The sequence below is a fragment of the Zophobas morio genome, unplaced genomic scaffold, assembly GCF_036711695.1.
Source record: "Zophobas morio isolate AGI-343-1 ecotype UQ-CSIRO unplaced genomic scaffold, CSIRO_AGI_Zmor_V1 ptg000002l, whole genome shotgun sequence".
NCBI lineage: Eukaryota > Metazoa > Arthropoda > Insecta > Coleoptera > Tenebrionidae > Zophobas > Zophobas morio.
Genome location: NW_026972107.1, coordinates 6,708,087 through 6,721,577, shown reverse-complemented (window position 1 = coordinate 6,721,577; position 13,491 = coordinate 6,708,087). Strand labels below are relative to the sequence as shown.

Below are 13,491 nucleotides of genomic sequence, written 5' to 3'. Positions count from 1 at the left end.
GGTTGATTATAAACATGTCTATTCCGCATTCGCGGAACCTAGTGAGCGCATAAAACAAATGCACGTCTGTAATGTTAAAGTCGATGTAAATAAGCGTGCTATCCTTATTTTTCAACCGAGTTTTTACTTTAAAAAATTTTGTGTCTACCAAATTGGGTTGGTCCAATGTAATACTAATAATAAGTGTTACCTTTAATTTAATCAATAAAATAAATTGACTTCATTAATTTTTTTGAGCCACCTCTTAAGAAAATCTAAAAAATATGAATGGAATGATAAATCACAAGTACAAACTCATCATATTTTTTGCATTTTAGATAGGATTTATTCAGCAAAATTTAAGGGTGACGTCATCAATTTTTTTAGGAGAGATGAACAAATACATTTTGAACAAAAGTTTACTATGCTTATAATAACTTTAAAATATCTCCAAGATTTCAAAGCATTCGGTTTTGTAATTCCTGATTAAATCGATAAAATAAATTCACGCATTCATTAATTTTTTTGAGTCACCCTGCATATGCAAATCCAAAAATATGAATGGAATGATAAATCACGAGTACAGACTCATCATATTTTGTACATTTTAGATAGGATTTATTCAGCAAAATTTTGGGGTGACATCATCAATTTTTTAGGGGGGATGAGCAAATACATTTTGATAAAAAATTTACCATGCTTATAAGAACTTTAAAACATCTCCAAGATTTCAAAGCATTCGGTTCTGTAAATCCTGATTAAACCAATAAAATAAATTGACGCATTCATTAATTTTTTTCAGTCACCCTGTATATGCAAATCGAAAAAATTTGAATGGAATCACAAGAAGAGACTCACCATATTTTGTACATTTTAGATAGGATTTATTCAGCAAAATTTTGTGGTGACGTCATAAATGTTTTAGGAGGGACGACCAAATACATTTTGATCAAAAATTTACCATGCTTTTGATAATTTTAAAACATCTTCAAGATTTTAAAGCATTCGGTTTTGTAGTTCCTGAGTAAATCAGTAAAATAAATTTTGCGCATTCATTAATTTTTTTGAGTCACCCTGTATATGCAAATCCAAAAAATTTGAATGGGGTGATATATCACAAGTACAGACGCATCATATTTTGTACATTTTAGATAGGATTTATTCGGCAAACTTTTGAGCTGACGTCATCAGGTTTTTGGAGGGGATAACCAAATATATTTTGACTAAAGATTTGTGATGCTCTTTATAGCCTAAAAACATCTGCAACATTTCAAAATATTCGGGTTAGCAGATTAAAATTAAATTGCAAAATGTTGTTTTATAATTTTGATTTCTTTTCCAAAAATCTGGACGTTTCGGGTAAAAACTGAATTCGGAGTCGTAAACTACATGTGTAGGACTATTATTTTATACAATTTAAGACCCATTTACTATGTACAATTTTGAAGTGACGTCATCGCATTAGTGGTGGGGATGATTAGACAAATTTTGGTTAGCGTTTTACCATCTACATGATATTCCTAATATAAGTACAAAATTTCACAACAATCGGTCCAGTACTTTCGGAGATTATCTGTCTAATAAAAATCCGGGACGGCAGACAGACGGACAGACAGACGGACAGACGGACAGACGGACAGACGGATAGACGGACAGACATACGGAAATGGGAGACATATTTCTTCGTATTCTAGGGGTCATGAAAGATCGAGAAAACGTAAAAGCAGAGAGTCGGCCGACGAACTCGATTACAATACTTCCTTTGCTTACGCTCGGGAAGTAAAAAGTGGAAATACTCACTGATGGATACATTAAGGGCTTATCGACAACAGAGAAATTGCGCAAAATTTTGCTGCAGCATACCCACATCGTCCTATACCCGGCAGGAGCACAATCTAAAAATTTTATGACAGATTTACAAACACAGATTTTCTTGATCGTGGACATCAAACACGCATTTTCAGTGAAATTTTCTTTTATTTCCTTCATTTATGTTTGAATTCCATCATTCTGTTTCTTTTCTAAAAACTCCAATAAAGGTATTTAATGGCTAAATTAAAATTATGCTGTCGAAAAGGACACATTGAAGTGATAAGTCGAAATCTTCTATGATTACCAAAATTTTTTGAAGCACAAATTAATAATCTACTGCAAAAAGTGGTAGTGGAAATTAAAGTAGAACCCTAAGGCTATTTTCACCGAAAAAATCACGTCTGGGTTTTCACCCTAACAAAAGTTAACATGGGGTCTAATATTTAACATGGGAATCCCTATGGCCCCTTTTAAAAAAATGCACTGTATATTTGAATGATGAATTCTAATACAACTTTTTACTTCATTGTTTTGGAGTTTTAACTCCTTTCTTTTCGTATTATAGAACACCTATACGACCCGTGCCGGTTCGACACCGACACCGACACCGGTCTGAACTGAGTCTGAACATAACTGTAACGCGCTATATTTTCGTACAATTGTTTACTCTTTATCTAGCAAAGAGGACACAAAACCAAAGGTCTGGGTTTGGAGTCCCGAATAGATCTAAACAATTGGTCCCGGCGTAGCCTGACATGAAGCTATTAAGTATTTACTTTACTATCCAACAAATTAAAAGCAGCAAATTATAAAGTTTTGTTCGCGCTTCATAGCCGTCCCATTTAATTCATCCAGAGGTTTTCGTGTAAAAACAGTTTTCCCTGGAGCAAATATTGATGTCTGTGGTTCTTTTCCTTTCCGAGTTTGTCTCGCCGCCCCTGTCAATTGATTTACAAAAGCCGGTGTTGTCGTCTCCTCCCAAAATGAGCGTAACCTTCCATCATAATAGTAAATTATTTATAGAGATTAGGCAAAAGTGCGAATCCACTCGTCCAATAATTCAGTTCCAAGAATCCATCCCAACGCGAAGTTCCCTGAAAGAAAGGCGGAGAAAAGTCAGCGCGAACCTATCGATCCCTCCATCCCCATGGAAATGTGAAGTTTACCCCCGACGTCCAACTGTCAACTTTCACAGTCTGACAGACGGTGAGAGATGGAGTGCAGCTGATCGTGGATTTTCCGAACCAGAATGGAATCGGAAAATGAAAGCAGCAAAGGTGAGCGAACTGCCCTGATCCGATCACCACAACACTGTGTCAAATCATGCACGGCTTATTGAGCTTGTTATGAGTTGTTTTGGACACCTGTTTCCGATATGTTGGCCCTGGCGCGGTCGGAGGCGAGCCAGCAGGAGCGGTGCCAAAGAGACCGGAAGCTTATGCACATTAATCAACCGACTTTCCCTTTTTTCGGTCGAAAGTAAAGGTTCGTCCTTTAGGGCTAGGCAGTGCAAGCCCTCGCTCGATACCCACTTTCTCCACGATTGCAAGAATGCCTCCCGGAGTTCCTCGCATGCAAGTCCGCCGCTTCTTGGCACCGACCCACCATTGTTCTCTTGACCTTTACATGCCAAGCGGAAAGAGAAAATAACCAAGTGCAAACCTGTCATTTTTTGCCTTCCACCTTGGCCCCGATCAATCTCCGAGTTCTATTTTTGCCATTGTCTGTCGAAGAATCGGGTTATTAATAACCGTCTGAATCGATACCACTTTGCAAAAACTAATTTCGCCTCGCGTGCAAACAATGTTATTTTTAAAATGCAACTTCTGGCACTTTGTTCCGCAGACGTGACAGTTCGAGATTTACAAGCCTCACTCTTCCCGCCGACTCCCAAAACTGCCACCAGCTTCTTCTCTAACTTTTACCTCAAGACGAACTTCGACGACGACCTTACCGATGACGGCATCAAAAAGGAAGCCCCCCAGAGGGAGCTGTTCTCTTTGAGCCGGGAGAGCAACTTTGTGCCTCAGCCGCCGCGATGGCCCACAGAGTGCCAAGTTCTGGAGGACAAAATCACACATATCTCTTACTTGCCGCCGACTCCGGAGCCCTACTATGTTCCCACGGGCAAAGAGCCTCAGCCCAAACCCACGGGGGACGAGTGCGGGATCATTGTGTACCAGTACACCCCGATTAGCGCCGTTAACTATGTAAGGAGCTAAATTAACCACTTCTTGGTCTTGGTGATCCTGGCTTGTTGGCGAAAATTGTACAGTGTGTTATTTTCAATTTAGTTTAGCAGGTCTAGTGTTGGAGGTAGCAGGTACCTTCTCCCGGCTTGTCTGTGTCCGGAAGAAGACAGCCTTCGGTTTGAGTCGAGGTTCGAAAGCGGTAATTTGGCTAGGGCTATCCGCATCACCCCCAACTTCTACGAATTGTACCTGCGTGCTGACATGTACACCAACCGGCACATGCAATGGTTCTACTTCCGGATCACCAACATGCGGAAGAACTTCCTATACAGGTAAACCCCTCGAGAGGTCCTTCTGTCTTGACTGACCTTTGCCAAGGTTTTCAATCGTGAATTTCTCCAAAGAGGATAGTTTGTACAACGAAGGGATGCGGCCTCTGATGTATTCCACGAAAGACTCTCAGCTCCACTCGATCGGTTGGAGGAGGTGCGGGGACAACGTCACCTACTACAGTAACGACAACGTGTAAGTGTCCTTGTCCGAAAAAATAAAACTATAGTTGTACTGTAGGACCCCCGAGGAACCCGAATCTCAAATGACGTACACTTTGTCGTTCACGATGGAGTTTCCGCACGAGGACGACATCGTCTACTTGGCTCATTGCTACCCCTACACCTACTCCGACTTGGAGGACTACTTAACCGAACTGTCCAACCATCCTATCAAATCCTCCTACACCACCATCCGTCTCCTCTGCAAAAGTCTGGCCGGTAATAACGTCCATTACATCACTATAACATCGCCACCAATTCCCAACGAGTCTAGAGTGAGTATTGCGGATCATCGATCCAACCCTTCTTGATTTATGATTGCAGAATAAACGATCCGTTGTTCTCACCGCACGCGTCCACCCCGGCGAAACCCCGTCCTCGTGGATGATGAAAGGCTTTTTGGATTACTTAACCAGCGATTGTGCTGTGGCCAAAGAATTGCGTGACAAGTTCATTTTTAAAATAGTTCCTATGTTGAACCCCGATGGAGTGATAGTCGGAAATAACCGATGTTCCCTGTCGGCGAAAGACTTGAATAGGCAGTACCGCACGGTCATGAGGGACGCGTACCCGTCCATTTGGTACACGAAGTTGATGGTACGGAGGCTGTTGGAGGAGTGCGGAGTAGCGATGTACTGCGACCTCCACGCCCACTCCAGGAAGCACAACATCTTCATCTACGGTTGCGAGAATCGACGAGGTGCGGAACGAAAGTTGCAAGAGCAGGTTTTTCCCCTCATGCTGCACAAAAACACTGCCGATAAAGTAAGACGTGTGTTTTGCCAGTAGCGAAAGTAAGGCTCTCTTGCAGTTTTCCTTCGAAAGTTGCAAATTCAGGATACAGAAGGCAAAGGAGGGAACTGGGAGAGTGGTCATGTGGATGATGGGGATTGCCAATAGTTACACCATGGAGTCGTCGTTCGCTGGGTCCACTCTAGGTACTCGAGCTGAAAGTCACTTCACCACGCAAGACTACGAACAAATGGCCAAGTCTTTCTGTCAAACGTTGCTCGACTTCTATGACGATGACCCGAGAAAGGTATTGCGAAAACGTAAACGATTTTACATTCCGATGTTCATATTTTTGCTTATTTCGGTTATTTTGGCATACTTTTATAGACTGTAATTTTCGAGAAATAAATTCTGTTAGACTGACACGTGTTTTATTTTAGGAGAAGTTAAGAACTAAGATTATTAATAGATTAATGAAAGAAGGGTCGAACGCGGATGAGCCTACGAACATCCAGTTGAGTGACTACTCGAGGTGAGTCCATGAGTAAAATTTCTTAACACTGCAATCCCTTTTAGTGACGAAGGAGACACTTCCAGTAGTAGTTCAAACGAAGTTGGCCGCACCGACGACGAATTGTTCGTACCAGCAGTACCACCACCATCTCCCATCATCTACAAGAAATTCAAGCCCAAAGTGCACCGCGCCAAGATGAAGATCCTAAACACGAGTCCCAACGCTGCCAGAAAACCTCTGCCAGTAATTAGCGAGATTCTTGACTTGGGTGATTAACTGTGAGATTTTGCTTCATTAACACTGTGCTGTGATAATCGCTTTCCAAAGAAAAAGGGATGTTCCTTATATTTTTTGACGAATAAATTTTTTTTTGACAGGGTTTAATCAAACAGTTAACTCCCCATTACAGTACTAACGCGACACTCCCTCACCGTAAACCTTTCAGATATGTAAAACTACTCTAGGGCTTTATCTGTCTAAAAAAGAAGCTAAATACTCGTCCGACAGCAGTACTTCCGACGACGAAGAACACTTCAAAATAGAAAAAACAAAGTCGAAGCCCGTTCGTCGAAAACCGAAGAAGAAGAAAGGGACTGTTAAAAAGAAACCACCTTGTGCCTTGTCCGACTGCGAAATCCAATACAAAACAAACACAGTGCGAAGCAGTATTTCTGTTTTTGATTTGGTTCCAAGTGAGAAGATTCGTAGCCAAAACGCAACGAAGCGATCGAAAACGCCACAACCAAGGTACCACCACCCAAACAAAACTCGTTACTATTTGTTCTTTCCAGAGTCGAAAAGAAGAACACGATCACGCAACAACTGTCAGAAGTCCAAGCCAAACTGATTAGTTTGAAAAACAAACTGTGGTATGGACTTGGAGGTGGCGAAAACGAACCGTTGTCGTGGGGTAGAAGCCAATTCAACTTCCCCGGTACCAGCCCCCCTCCTGTCAAGTAATCCAAACTGTTATCAAAATTCCACAAACTTATTTTGATTTCTAGAGTCTGTCACAAAAAGCACCGCAAAAAGACCGGTTGCAAGCCTGACAAACAGCCCGACAGGAAAAAAGACACTTCGAAACCAAAAGCGGAACTGAAGAAAACTGCGAATGGGTACTATACGATCTTAACTTTAAACTTCCCGTGATGTTGTGGGGGGAAACGTACATTTTTAGATTGAGGCGACAGACGGCTGTAGAATGGGGGCGCTGCTGTGAGCAGATTCAAAAATCGAAGAGTTTCCCCGACAATGCGTTGTCTAGGATAGTCGACATCAAAACCAAGCTAAGTTTGTACAGTTGCGACGAGGAGGACAAAACGGAAGTTAAGAAAAAGAAGAAGAAAAAGACTAAGTTTGGGAAGAAGGCCAAAACTGTTTCGCATGCGAAGATTTTTTTCACTAAAGACTGACAGTGCTTATGCAAAACACAATCAACTTGTACTGCCGTAGTTGTGATAATAAGTTAGTGGCTGAAGCGTTTTAGTTATTTGTAGACATGCCGTCATTCATTCGACTTTTAATAAATTTTTACGAAAACAAAGCTATTATTTCACAGTGGCGTGAGTTTATCGAGTTAGGGTTTATTGACGACTTCCTCTGCGGGACCACGCTATGTGTCAAGCGAGGTCTGAGTGTCCTACGAAATATTGATCACAGAATGTCGGTCACACGACTCCAAAACGCAATTTCCGCCAAATTTAACTTACAAGTTGTTGAAGATATCGTAAATAAAAAAAGCCATTTGGAAGAAACTATAGTAGAAAATATTAGAATCGACGAAAATTTTACCAACAAGGGTGACGCCTACATAGGCCAGATCTGTAGACTCGGAATCGAAATTTGTGGAAAGAATAAAACGTAAATGAATTTTGACTGTGGTATAGTGGATTCGAGTGAATTGAGTGTTACATACTTTTAAGGAATAAATTTACTTACTTACCTTTTTCATTTGTTAATGTGAGTATACAAAAGTAAAATTTTAGAAAACACGAAGAAAAAGACTGCATTTCCGTGGTCGTTAAATTCTTGCCCAAAAACTTAACCCGACGGAAAACATTCAGATGTCACCTATTTTTTAATAACGAGATTAATTTCTACACAAAGGTATCGCGAGATAGTTTATTTTTACCAAAGTTACGAAATTTGTGTTATTTTAGGTTTGGCCGCCATTTCAAAAATTTCAAGAGGACAGAAATAATCATGGATACTTTGACAACGTTCCACTGTAAATATAGTTTTACCAAATCCTTTGTCAAATTCTTCCAGTTGTTTACTGACACTGGAATGAGCAAACCAATGTTTTTTGACTTTTCTGTTAAAGATAATATGAAAATTTGAAAATCGTTCAACACAAAACCTAACTTAACAATAGTTCCTTAAATTGCAGCCTCTTGTCATTTTACAAAGACGGCGAAAACGACTTCCTGGCCCTCTCGGACCTAACCGTCGAAGGCTACCAACGCATCCCTCGTGGAAAAGCCCTAAACCAACCCCACACATCCGCATTTTTAAAACTCCTTGCGAAATTCCACGCTTTGAGTTTGGCTTTCAAAGATCAACGACCCGAGGATTTCGAAAATATCGCAACGACCCTCAGAGTACGTTTTCGGTCCACACAAACCAAATCATTCCCTTTGTTTCTAGGAAAATTACTACCACGAAAATTACCGCTCTTGGTTCGAGCCCCATTTAAAAAATCTGTTCGCTACAGCTATCGACGCTGTCGACAAACAACTTCCACAGCGTTATTCCAAAACTTTCGAAAATTTTCTAAAAACTGACGTCTACAGCGGTATTTGTGAGGGCTGTCGAGTCCGAGGACCTTTGTCTGTTGTTACCCACGGCGACGTGTGGGCTCCGAATTTCCTCGTCAAGTACGACGGCGAAAACATCGAGAAAATCGTGATTATTGATTTTCAGCTTTCGAGGTCAAGAGGATATGTTGTCGAGGCAAACGTTATCTTTAGATTTGCAGGTACACGACGCTGTCGGCAGATTTGACTTTTTTTCTTTTTACTTGTGCGGACGTGGATTTGTTGGAGGAAAAATGGGACGATTTGGTGGAGCTCTATTATGAAAGTTTGGTACAAAATTTGCAGGAGTTGGGGTCTGGGGGTTTAGTAAGTCTTGGCGACCTTCACGATGACCTTAAAAGAAGCATGGTGTTTGGGGTTGGGGTCGCTATAGAAAATATAATTATGAGTTTACTGGGTGAAGAGGATGTGGAAGATTTGGATACGTTACAGGTCAAAAGGGTGATGTATTGTTACCAAATGTAGTATTGTTGTTACAGGGGGATGAAGTTCCGGTTACAAATGTATGGAAGGTGCGACCTTTTCAGGATAAAAGCAAACGAGAGAGATTCGCAAAGTTTGTCAAGTTTGTAGTGGATAAAAACTTCATTTGAGTATAATTGTATCAATAATAAAAAACTATAAACAATCCTTTTTAACATAGACCCGAAATAGTCAATCTTATCAACCACAACTAATTGATCTAAACAATTTCTGCCTTGAAGAATTTCGCAATTATTTTATCTTCAAACTCAAAACACCTGTGTCATTCCATTAAAAATATGCGACGTAATAAGGATAACGATCTCCACAGTTAATTGTTCATTATTTGATTAAGCGTTAGAACTCTCAGCTGGTATCTAGTTTCAAACACGACGCGTTTGCCGCTTCCGCTGAATCCCACCCGAGTTAGTATCCACTGACGTGGCTTTCGTTCATTGATGCACTTCTAGCGGGTTGCACTCCCCACGTCATATAAAACATCGTCCATCATTGATGCATCCACAATCATCATGTCGGCCGAAGAACTGCAGAAAATAATTTCCCCGAAATTTACCGAACAAGTGCTTTTAGACATCGTCACCAAAAAAAGTGGGTTATGTGACATCAAACTGAAAAAAATCCAGCTCGGGGCCCCTGCGAAAAAAGGGGATTCGTACCTGAGCACGATTTGTAGATTCACCCTTGAGGCCGTTGGCAAGAACAAAGAGTAAGAAATTTTGAGAAAATTTAGTAGTTATGCAAACAACAATACACTAGTGCTTTAGTTGTAAGACGCGTTTCTTAGTTTAAATTTATTTTAAGCGGTAAAGAGGAGTTCGTTTCGTTTCCTGTGATCGCAAAATTCCCGCCGAAAAATTTAGCCCGGCGCAAAACCTGGAGATCGACGGAGTTTTTTGAAAACGAAATCATCTTCTATAACAAGGTATGATTTTTACGCATTTTTGACTTATTGGTAAAAATTTAATTCCAGGTATGGAGTGCCTTCCAAAAATACCAAGAGGACGCACAAATTAAAGACAAGTTTGATAATCTGCCACTGTAACGTCTGAAACCCATTTACCATTTGTCATTACAATAAATTTTTAGAATGCTTGCCACTTATTGGGATGGTGTAGATGACTTTGTGGCTATGGTGGACGTGAGTCCTGAAGGCTACACAAGCGCGGAACGCGCTACTGGTCTAGATTATGACCACACAGCTGGAATTTTAAAAATTCTGGCACAATTCCACGCTCTTAGTTTAGCTTTTAAAGAACAACAACCAGAGAACTTTGAGAAAGCTGCCACTAGCCTTAAGGTACTACTAATGATTAGTCCCACAAATAGTAACAATTTATTCCAGGAAACCTACTTCTCTGAAAGACTCCGTCCGTGGTACTCCAACTTCCAAAAAAACGTCTTCGTTGTCAACAGAGACGCCGTCGAAAAAGAACTCCCACCTGAGTACCTACACAAACTAAACAAACTTATTGATAATGATTTATATGGCGTGCTCATCAAATCGTGTGTAGCCAGAGGGCCACTATCAGTGGTGACCCATGGCGACGTATGGGTACCCAATTTTCTGTTCAAGTACCAAGGTTCCAAACCCGGCAGGATCACCGTGATTGACTTCCAGCTAGCGCGGTACAGTAGCTTGACGACCGATTTATTATTTTTCTTGTTTTCTTGCGTGGATCCCGACTTGGTGAAGGATAAATGGGACGATTTGATTGCCTTGTACCATCAGACTCTGCTAGAGAGCATGAAAAAATATGGAGCTAAGGGTACCGTCACTTTGGACGCCTTACAAGCAGAAATTAAGAAATACAGCTGTTTGGGGGTTGGGATGTCCATGGAGGCGCTCATCATGTCGCAGTTGGAGGATGACGAAGTTAGCGACGTCGACGGTATTGAGGTAAGTTTTGGAGTTAAGGTGGTTTGTTTTATTGAACACGTGGTTTTAAGGGTGATGAGGCCGTTCCTTTGGAAAGTGTGTGGATAATTAAGCCCTTCAAGGAAAAGGAGCGGCGGCAAAGGATTGCTAAGATGGTCAAAATGGCGGCAGATTGGAACTTCATTTAGTGGGTCTAAAAAAATATACATTATAAAAGTGACTGGAAACTTTACTATATGGCTCATACACTATAAATAAATTAAGTAAAGTTTTTTTTCTAGATATTATTAGTTAAATTTACTGAACTGAAATTTTGGGGTACATAATGATGTCAGTTCGAAATTGTTCCTTTTTCAGTGATGTAATAATTCACTTTTTGTAACTTAATATATACGACTGATCCATAAAAAATAAATGTTTGCAATCAAATCATGCTGTTTTTAATTTTATAAACCAACTTATTTTGAGGACTATCTCACAAATTGTGTATCTAATTTCTCTAAAATTCAAACGTTATGGCTAGTGATACATTGTACAAATCAGACCTTTAAATTGTCCAAAAAATTCGATTTGATTATTTATATTATTTGTGTTGTCATCGTTTTCGTTTCCAGGTATAAACTCTTATTGTTTTATTTCAGCCTTGAATAAAAAAAAATGTATCGCTAATGCATTTCTAAATAAACGTGATAAGATTAAAATTACACGAGTAGATATTTTTGATTAAACAGTAGAGATCTAAATCGATAACTATTGTTAAACAATCATTAATTTATATACGGCTTCTTCAGCCTCTCTTAACGAATTCCACTCATAAATAGAAACATGAGTTCCACTTATTGATAATTTTGTAACAGTTGCACAACCTTTTATAAAACCATTACTCATCATTTAATTGTTGCTTCTATATCTAGCAAAAAATTAAAATTTCCCAGAAGCAGTTTTAAACCTCAGAAAAAAATGGATGATTTTCATGTAAAAAAATTAAAATCGGAATTAATTTAAAAAAGCAAACACGGACTTTATTTTCTATCTGAGCATCATTTTCATTTATAGTTGCTGGAAAAACCAGAGTCTCTAGGGAAAACAACCAAGAATTTCTTACGACAAATCTTGTTTATATTTTTAGATATGCAACCAGTTATACACACCGGTAACCTTAACACGTGTTTTTCTAAATTCGTCATATAACGACTAATTTTATTTTAGCACTTTTATGGCCAAGAAGCGTTAATTTCCAGGTCAATGTTTACAAAATTCCCATTATGGGGGCCGGAACACCTTAAAAACGTCCACAACAGGGAAATTTAACGAAAATCAGACATTCTTGTTTGAGAAGGTATTTTTTTCAAAGTCACTATTTCAATAAGCTGTTAAAAATGATTGCAGATACAAAATGCCACTCAAAATTTGCAAAACAGGGCCGAAGTCGCTAAAAAATTTAACAAAGTCTCGTTATACCACCATAGATACTCCTGCAATTTTTATTAAGGCAATTGTTCCAGGATGTTGTCGAGTCAGTTTGATGCTGCAAAACTATGAGAGATATTGACCATAAATTCAGGGGGTGGAACCGGCTTAAACTTAATTATGCAGCTGCCCTTTTACAAGTCCTACTAGGTTCAAGTTATTCTTATTTATTTAGCCTGTAGAGAAACCGAGTAAGTTCTAAATAAATTTCTGAAGAATGTTAGCTGGCAGCTGACCTTCCAGAAAAGCTACAGACTTTAGATTAGCTTTTGTAGATGCAGTTGTGTACTAAAAAAATTGGTTGTACCTTGTTGGTGGATTTCAATGGGCTGCTTATGAAATTATGGATAGTCAGAGGCGGTTTGTCATCATAAAATTAAATGTAATTGATGGCCAAATAACCCAGTAGAGGACCTTAGTGGGTGATTTACTCCCATCTTGTCGTGTCTGAAAATAGACTTGTTGAAGAATGAATTGAATAAATTATAGGATTACATTGTCAGATGGTGGTGGACATTAAGGCAAGTGTGAGGCTAGAAGCCCCATTTTTCTTAATTCGTTACATTCCAAACTTAGGGCTTGTCATTTTAGAGATTCAGGGGTCTGTGACTGGCGATTTTGTTGCTACAACGGTAAGATTAAACAAAAAAGGAGTTACCTGGTTACAATTGTGTTTTTTCAGTTCAAAATATCAGGAAAATTAACTTTTCAAACAACAAGAAAACCTGGAAAAAACTGCTGTGATCAACTTGGCTGTGTAAGAAACTTCATAGTGAGGGGGCTGCCATCCTAGAAAAACCAAAATACTTTCTGGAATAAAAATAAAAGCTTGAAATGAAATAAATCGCAATTTTTTTATTTATATACTGCGTATTTTTATTTGCGACGTCTTTGCAGCGGAGCGTGATTGAAAAACTTGCTAACTATAATTTAAAAAATTGCCGGTGCGGTGGTGGGGGTTTGACTGATACTACCACCCTTAAAAAATAAAATATTTTTTCAACGTAAATATTTCGTTTTGAGTGCGTTTAAACACGTGGAGTCTCCGTTCGCAAAAACTTTCTCT

General features: G+C 39.5%; 3 protein-coding genes and 2 long non-coding RNA genes across 10 annotated transcripts; 4 read left to right on the top strand and 1 right to left on the bottom strand.

The window, feature by feature from the left end:
• The first annotated feature begins 2,841 nt into the window (after positions 1–2,841).
• Positions 2,842–7,323, top strand: LOC135126231 (cytosolic carboxypeptidase Nna1-like). Its single transcript, XM_064052116.1, has 13 exons — positions 2,842–3,068; positions 3,637–4,001; positions 4,086–4,315; positions 4,362–4,508; positions 4,554–4,809; positions 4,859–5,299; positions 5,346–5,573; positions 5,707–5,798; positions 5,843–6,023; positions 6,226–6,527; positions 6,572–6,736; positions 6,785–6,895; positions 6,958–7,323. Exons 1-13 carry the CDS (start codon positions 3,041–3,043, stop codon positions 7,190–7,192), a joined length of 2,781 nt encoding a protein of 926 aa, XP_063908186.1. The 5' UTR covers positions 2,842–3,040; the 3' UTR covers positions 7,193–7,323.
• On the top strand, positions 7,184–9,218 carry LOC135126233 (uncharacterized). Its single transcript, XM_064052129.1, has 7 exons — positions 7,184–7,640; positions 7,766–7,886; positions 7,940–8,007; positions 8,170–8,380; positions 8,427–8,710; positions 8,758–9,028; positions 9,076–9,218. Exons 1-7 carry the CDS (start codon positions 7,279–7,281, stop codon positions 9,187–9,189), a joined length of 1,431 nt encoding a protein of 476 aa, XP_063908199.1. The 5' UTR covers positions 7,184–7,278; the 3' UTR covers positions 9,190–9,218.
• Positions 9,219–9,419: 201 nt separating this feature from the next.
• LOC135126188 (uncharacterized) lies at positions 9,420–11,384 on the top strand. Its single transcript, XM_064052045.1, has 6 exons — positions 9,420–9,785; positions 9,881–10,001; positions 10,050–10,117; positions 10,166–10,376; positions 10,422–10,976; positions 11,027–11,384. Exons 1-6 carry the CDS (start codon positions 9,589–9,591, stop codon positions 11,141–11,143), a joined length of 1,269 nt encoding a protein of 422 aa, XP_063908115.1. The 5' UTR covers positions 9,420–9,588; the 3' UTR covers positions 11,144–11,384.
• An 819-nt stretch (positions 11,385–12,203) lies between these two features.
• Positions 12,204–13,289, top strand: LOC135126208 (uncharacterized). Of its 5 annotated transcripts, none has more exons than XR_010280011.1 (6): positions 12,204–12,294; positions 12,345–12,404; positions 12,461–12,616; positions 12,701–12,946; positions 13,017–13,057; positions 13,108–13,289. It is a non-coding gene; the product is annotated as an uncharacterized LOC135126208 (long non-coding RNA). The 5 variants fall into 5 exon arrangements; XR_010280013.1 differs by having other exon boundaries at positions 12,345–12,409; XR_010280009.1 differs by having other exon boundaries at positions 12,345–12,616.
• LOC135126224 (uncharacterized) lies at positions 12,424–13,478 on the bottom strand. Of its 2 annotated transcripts, XR_010280016.1 has the most exons (3): positions 13,293–13,478; positions 13,084–13,235; positions 12,424–12,872 (listed from the first exon to the last, which is right to left on the bottom strand). It is a non-coding gene; the product is annotated as an uncharacterized LOC135126224 (long non-coding RNA). The 2 variants fall into 2 exon arrangements; XR_010280015.1 differs by lacking the exons at positions 13,084–13,235; positions 13,293–13,478 and adding an exon at positions 12,921–13,073.
• Between the last annotated feature and the right edge of the window lie 13 nt (positions 13,479–13,491).

Coding starts and splice junctions, on each gene's coding strand:
- LOC135126231 (XM_064052116.1), top strand. CDS start 3,041: ATGGAATCGGAAAATGAAAGCAGCAAAG. Junction 5,574..5,706: donor ATGACGATGACCCGAGAAAG/GTATTGCGAAAA, acceptor GTTTTATTTTAG/GAGAAGTTAAGAACTAAGAT. Junction 6,528..6,571: donor TCGAAAACGCCACAACCAAG/GTACCACCACCC, acceptor TGTTCTTTCCAG/AGTCGAAAAGAAGAACACGA.
- LOC135126233 (XM_064052129.1), top strand. CDS start 7,279: ATGCCGTCATTCATTCGACTTTTAATAAATTTTTACGAAAACAAAGCT. Junction 8,711..8,757: donor ATTGATTTTCAGCTTTCGAG/GTCAAGAGGATA, acceptor TTAGATTTGCAG/GTACACGACGCTGTCGGCAG. Junction 9,029..9,075: donor AAGATTTGGATACGTTACAG/GTCAAAAGGGTG, acceptor TTGTTGTTACAG/GGGGATGAAGTTCCGGTTAC.
- LOC135126188 (XM_064052045.1), top strand. CDS start 9,589: ATGTCGGCCGAAGAACTGCAGAAAATAATTTCCCCGAAATTTACCGAA. Junction 10,002..10,049: donor AAATCATCTTCTATAACAAG/GTATGATTTTTA, acceptor ATTTAATTCCAG/GTATGGAGTGCCTTCCAAAA. Junction 10,977..11,026: donor GCGACGTCGACGGTATTGAG/GTAAGTTTTGGA, acceptor CGTGGTTTTAAG/GGTGATGAGGCCGTTCCTTT.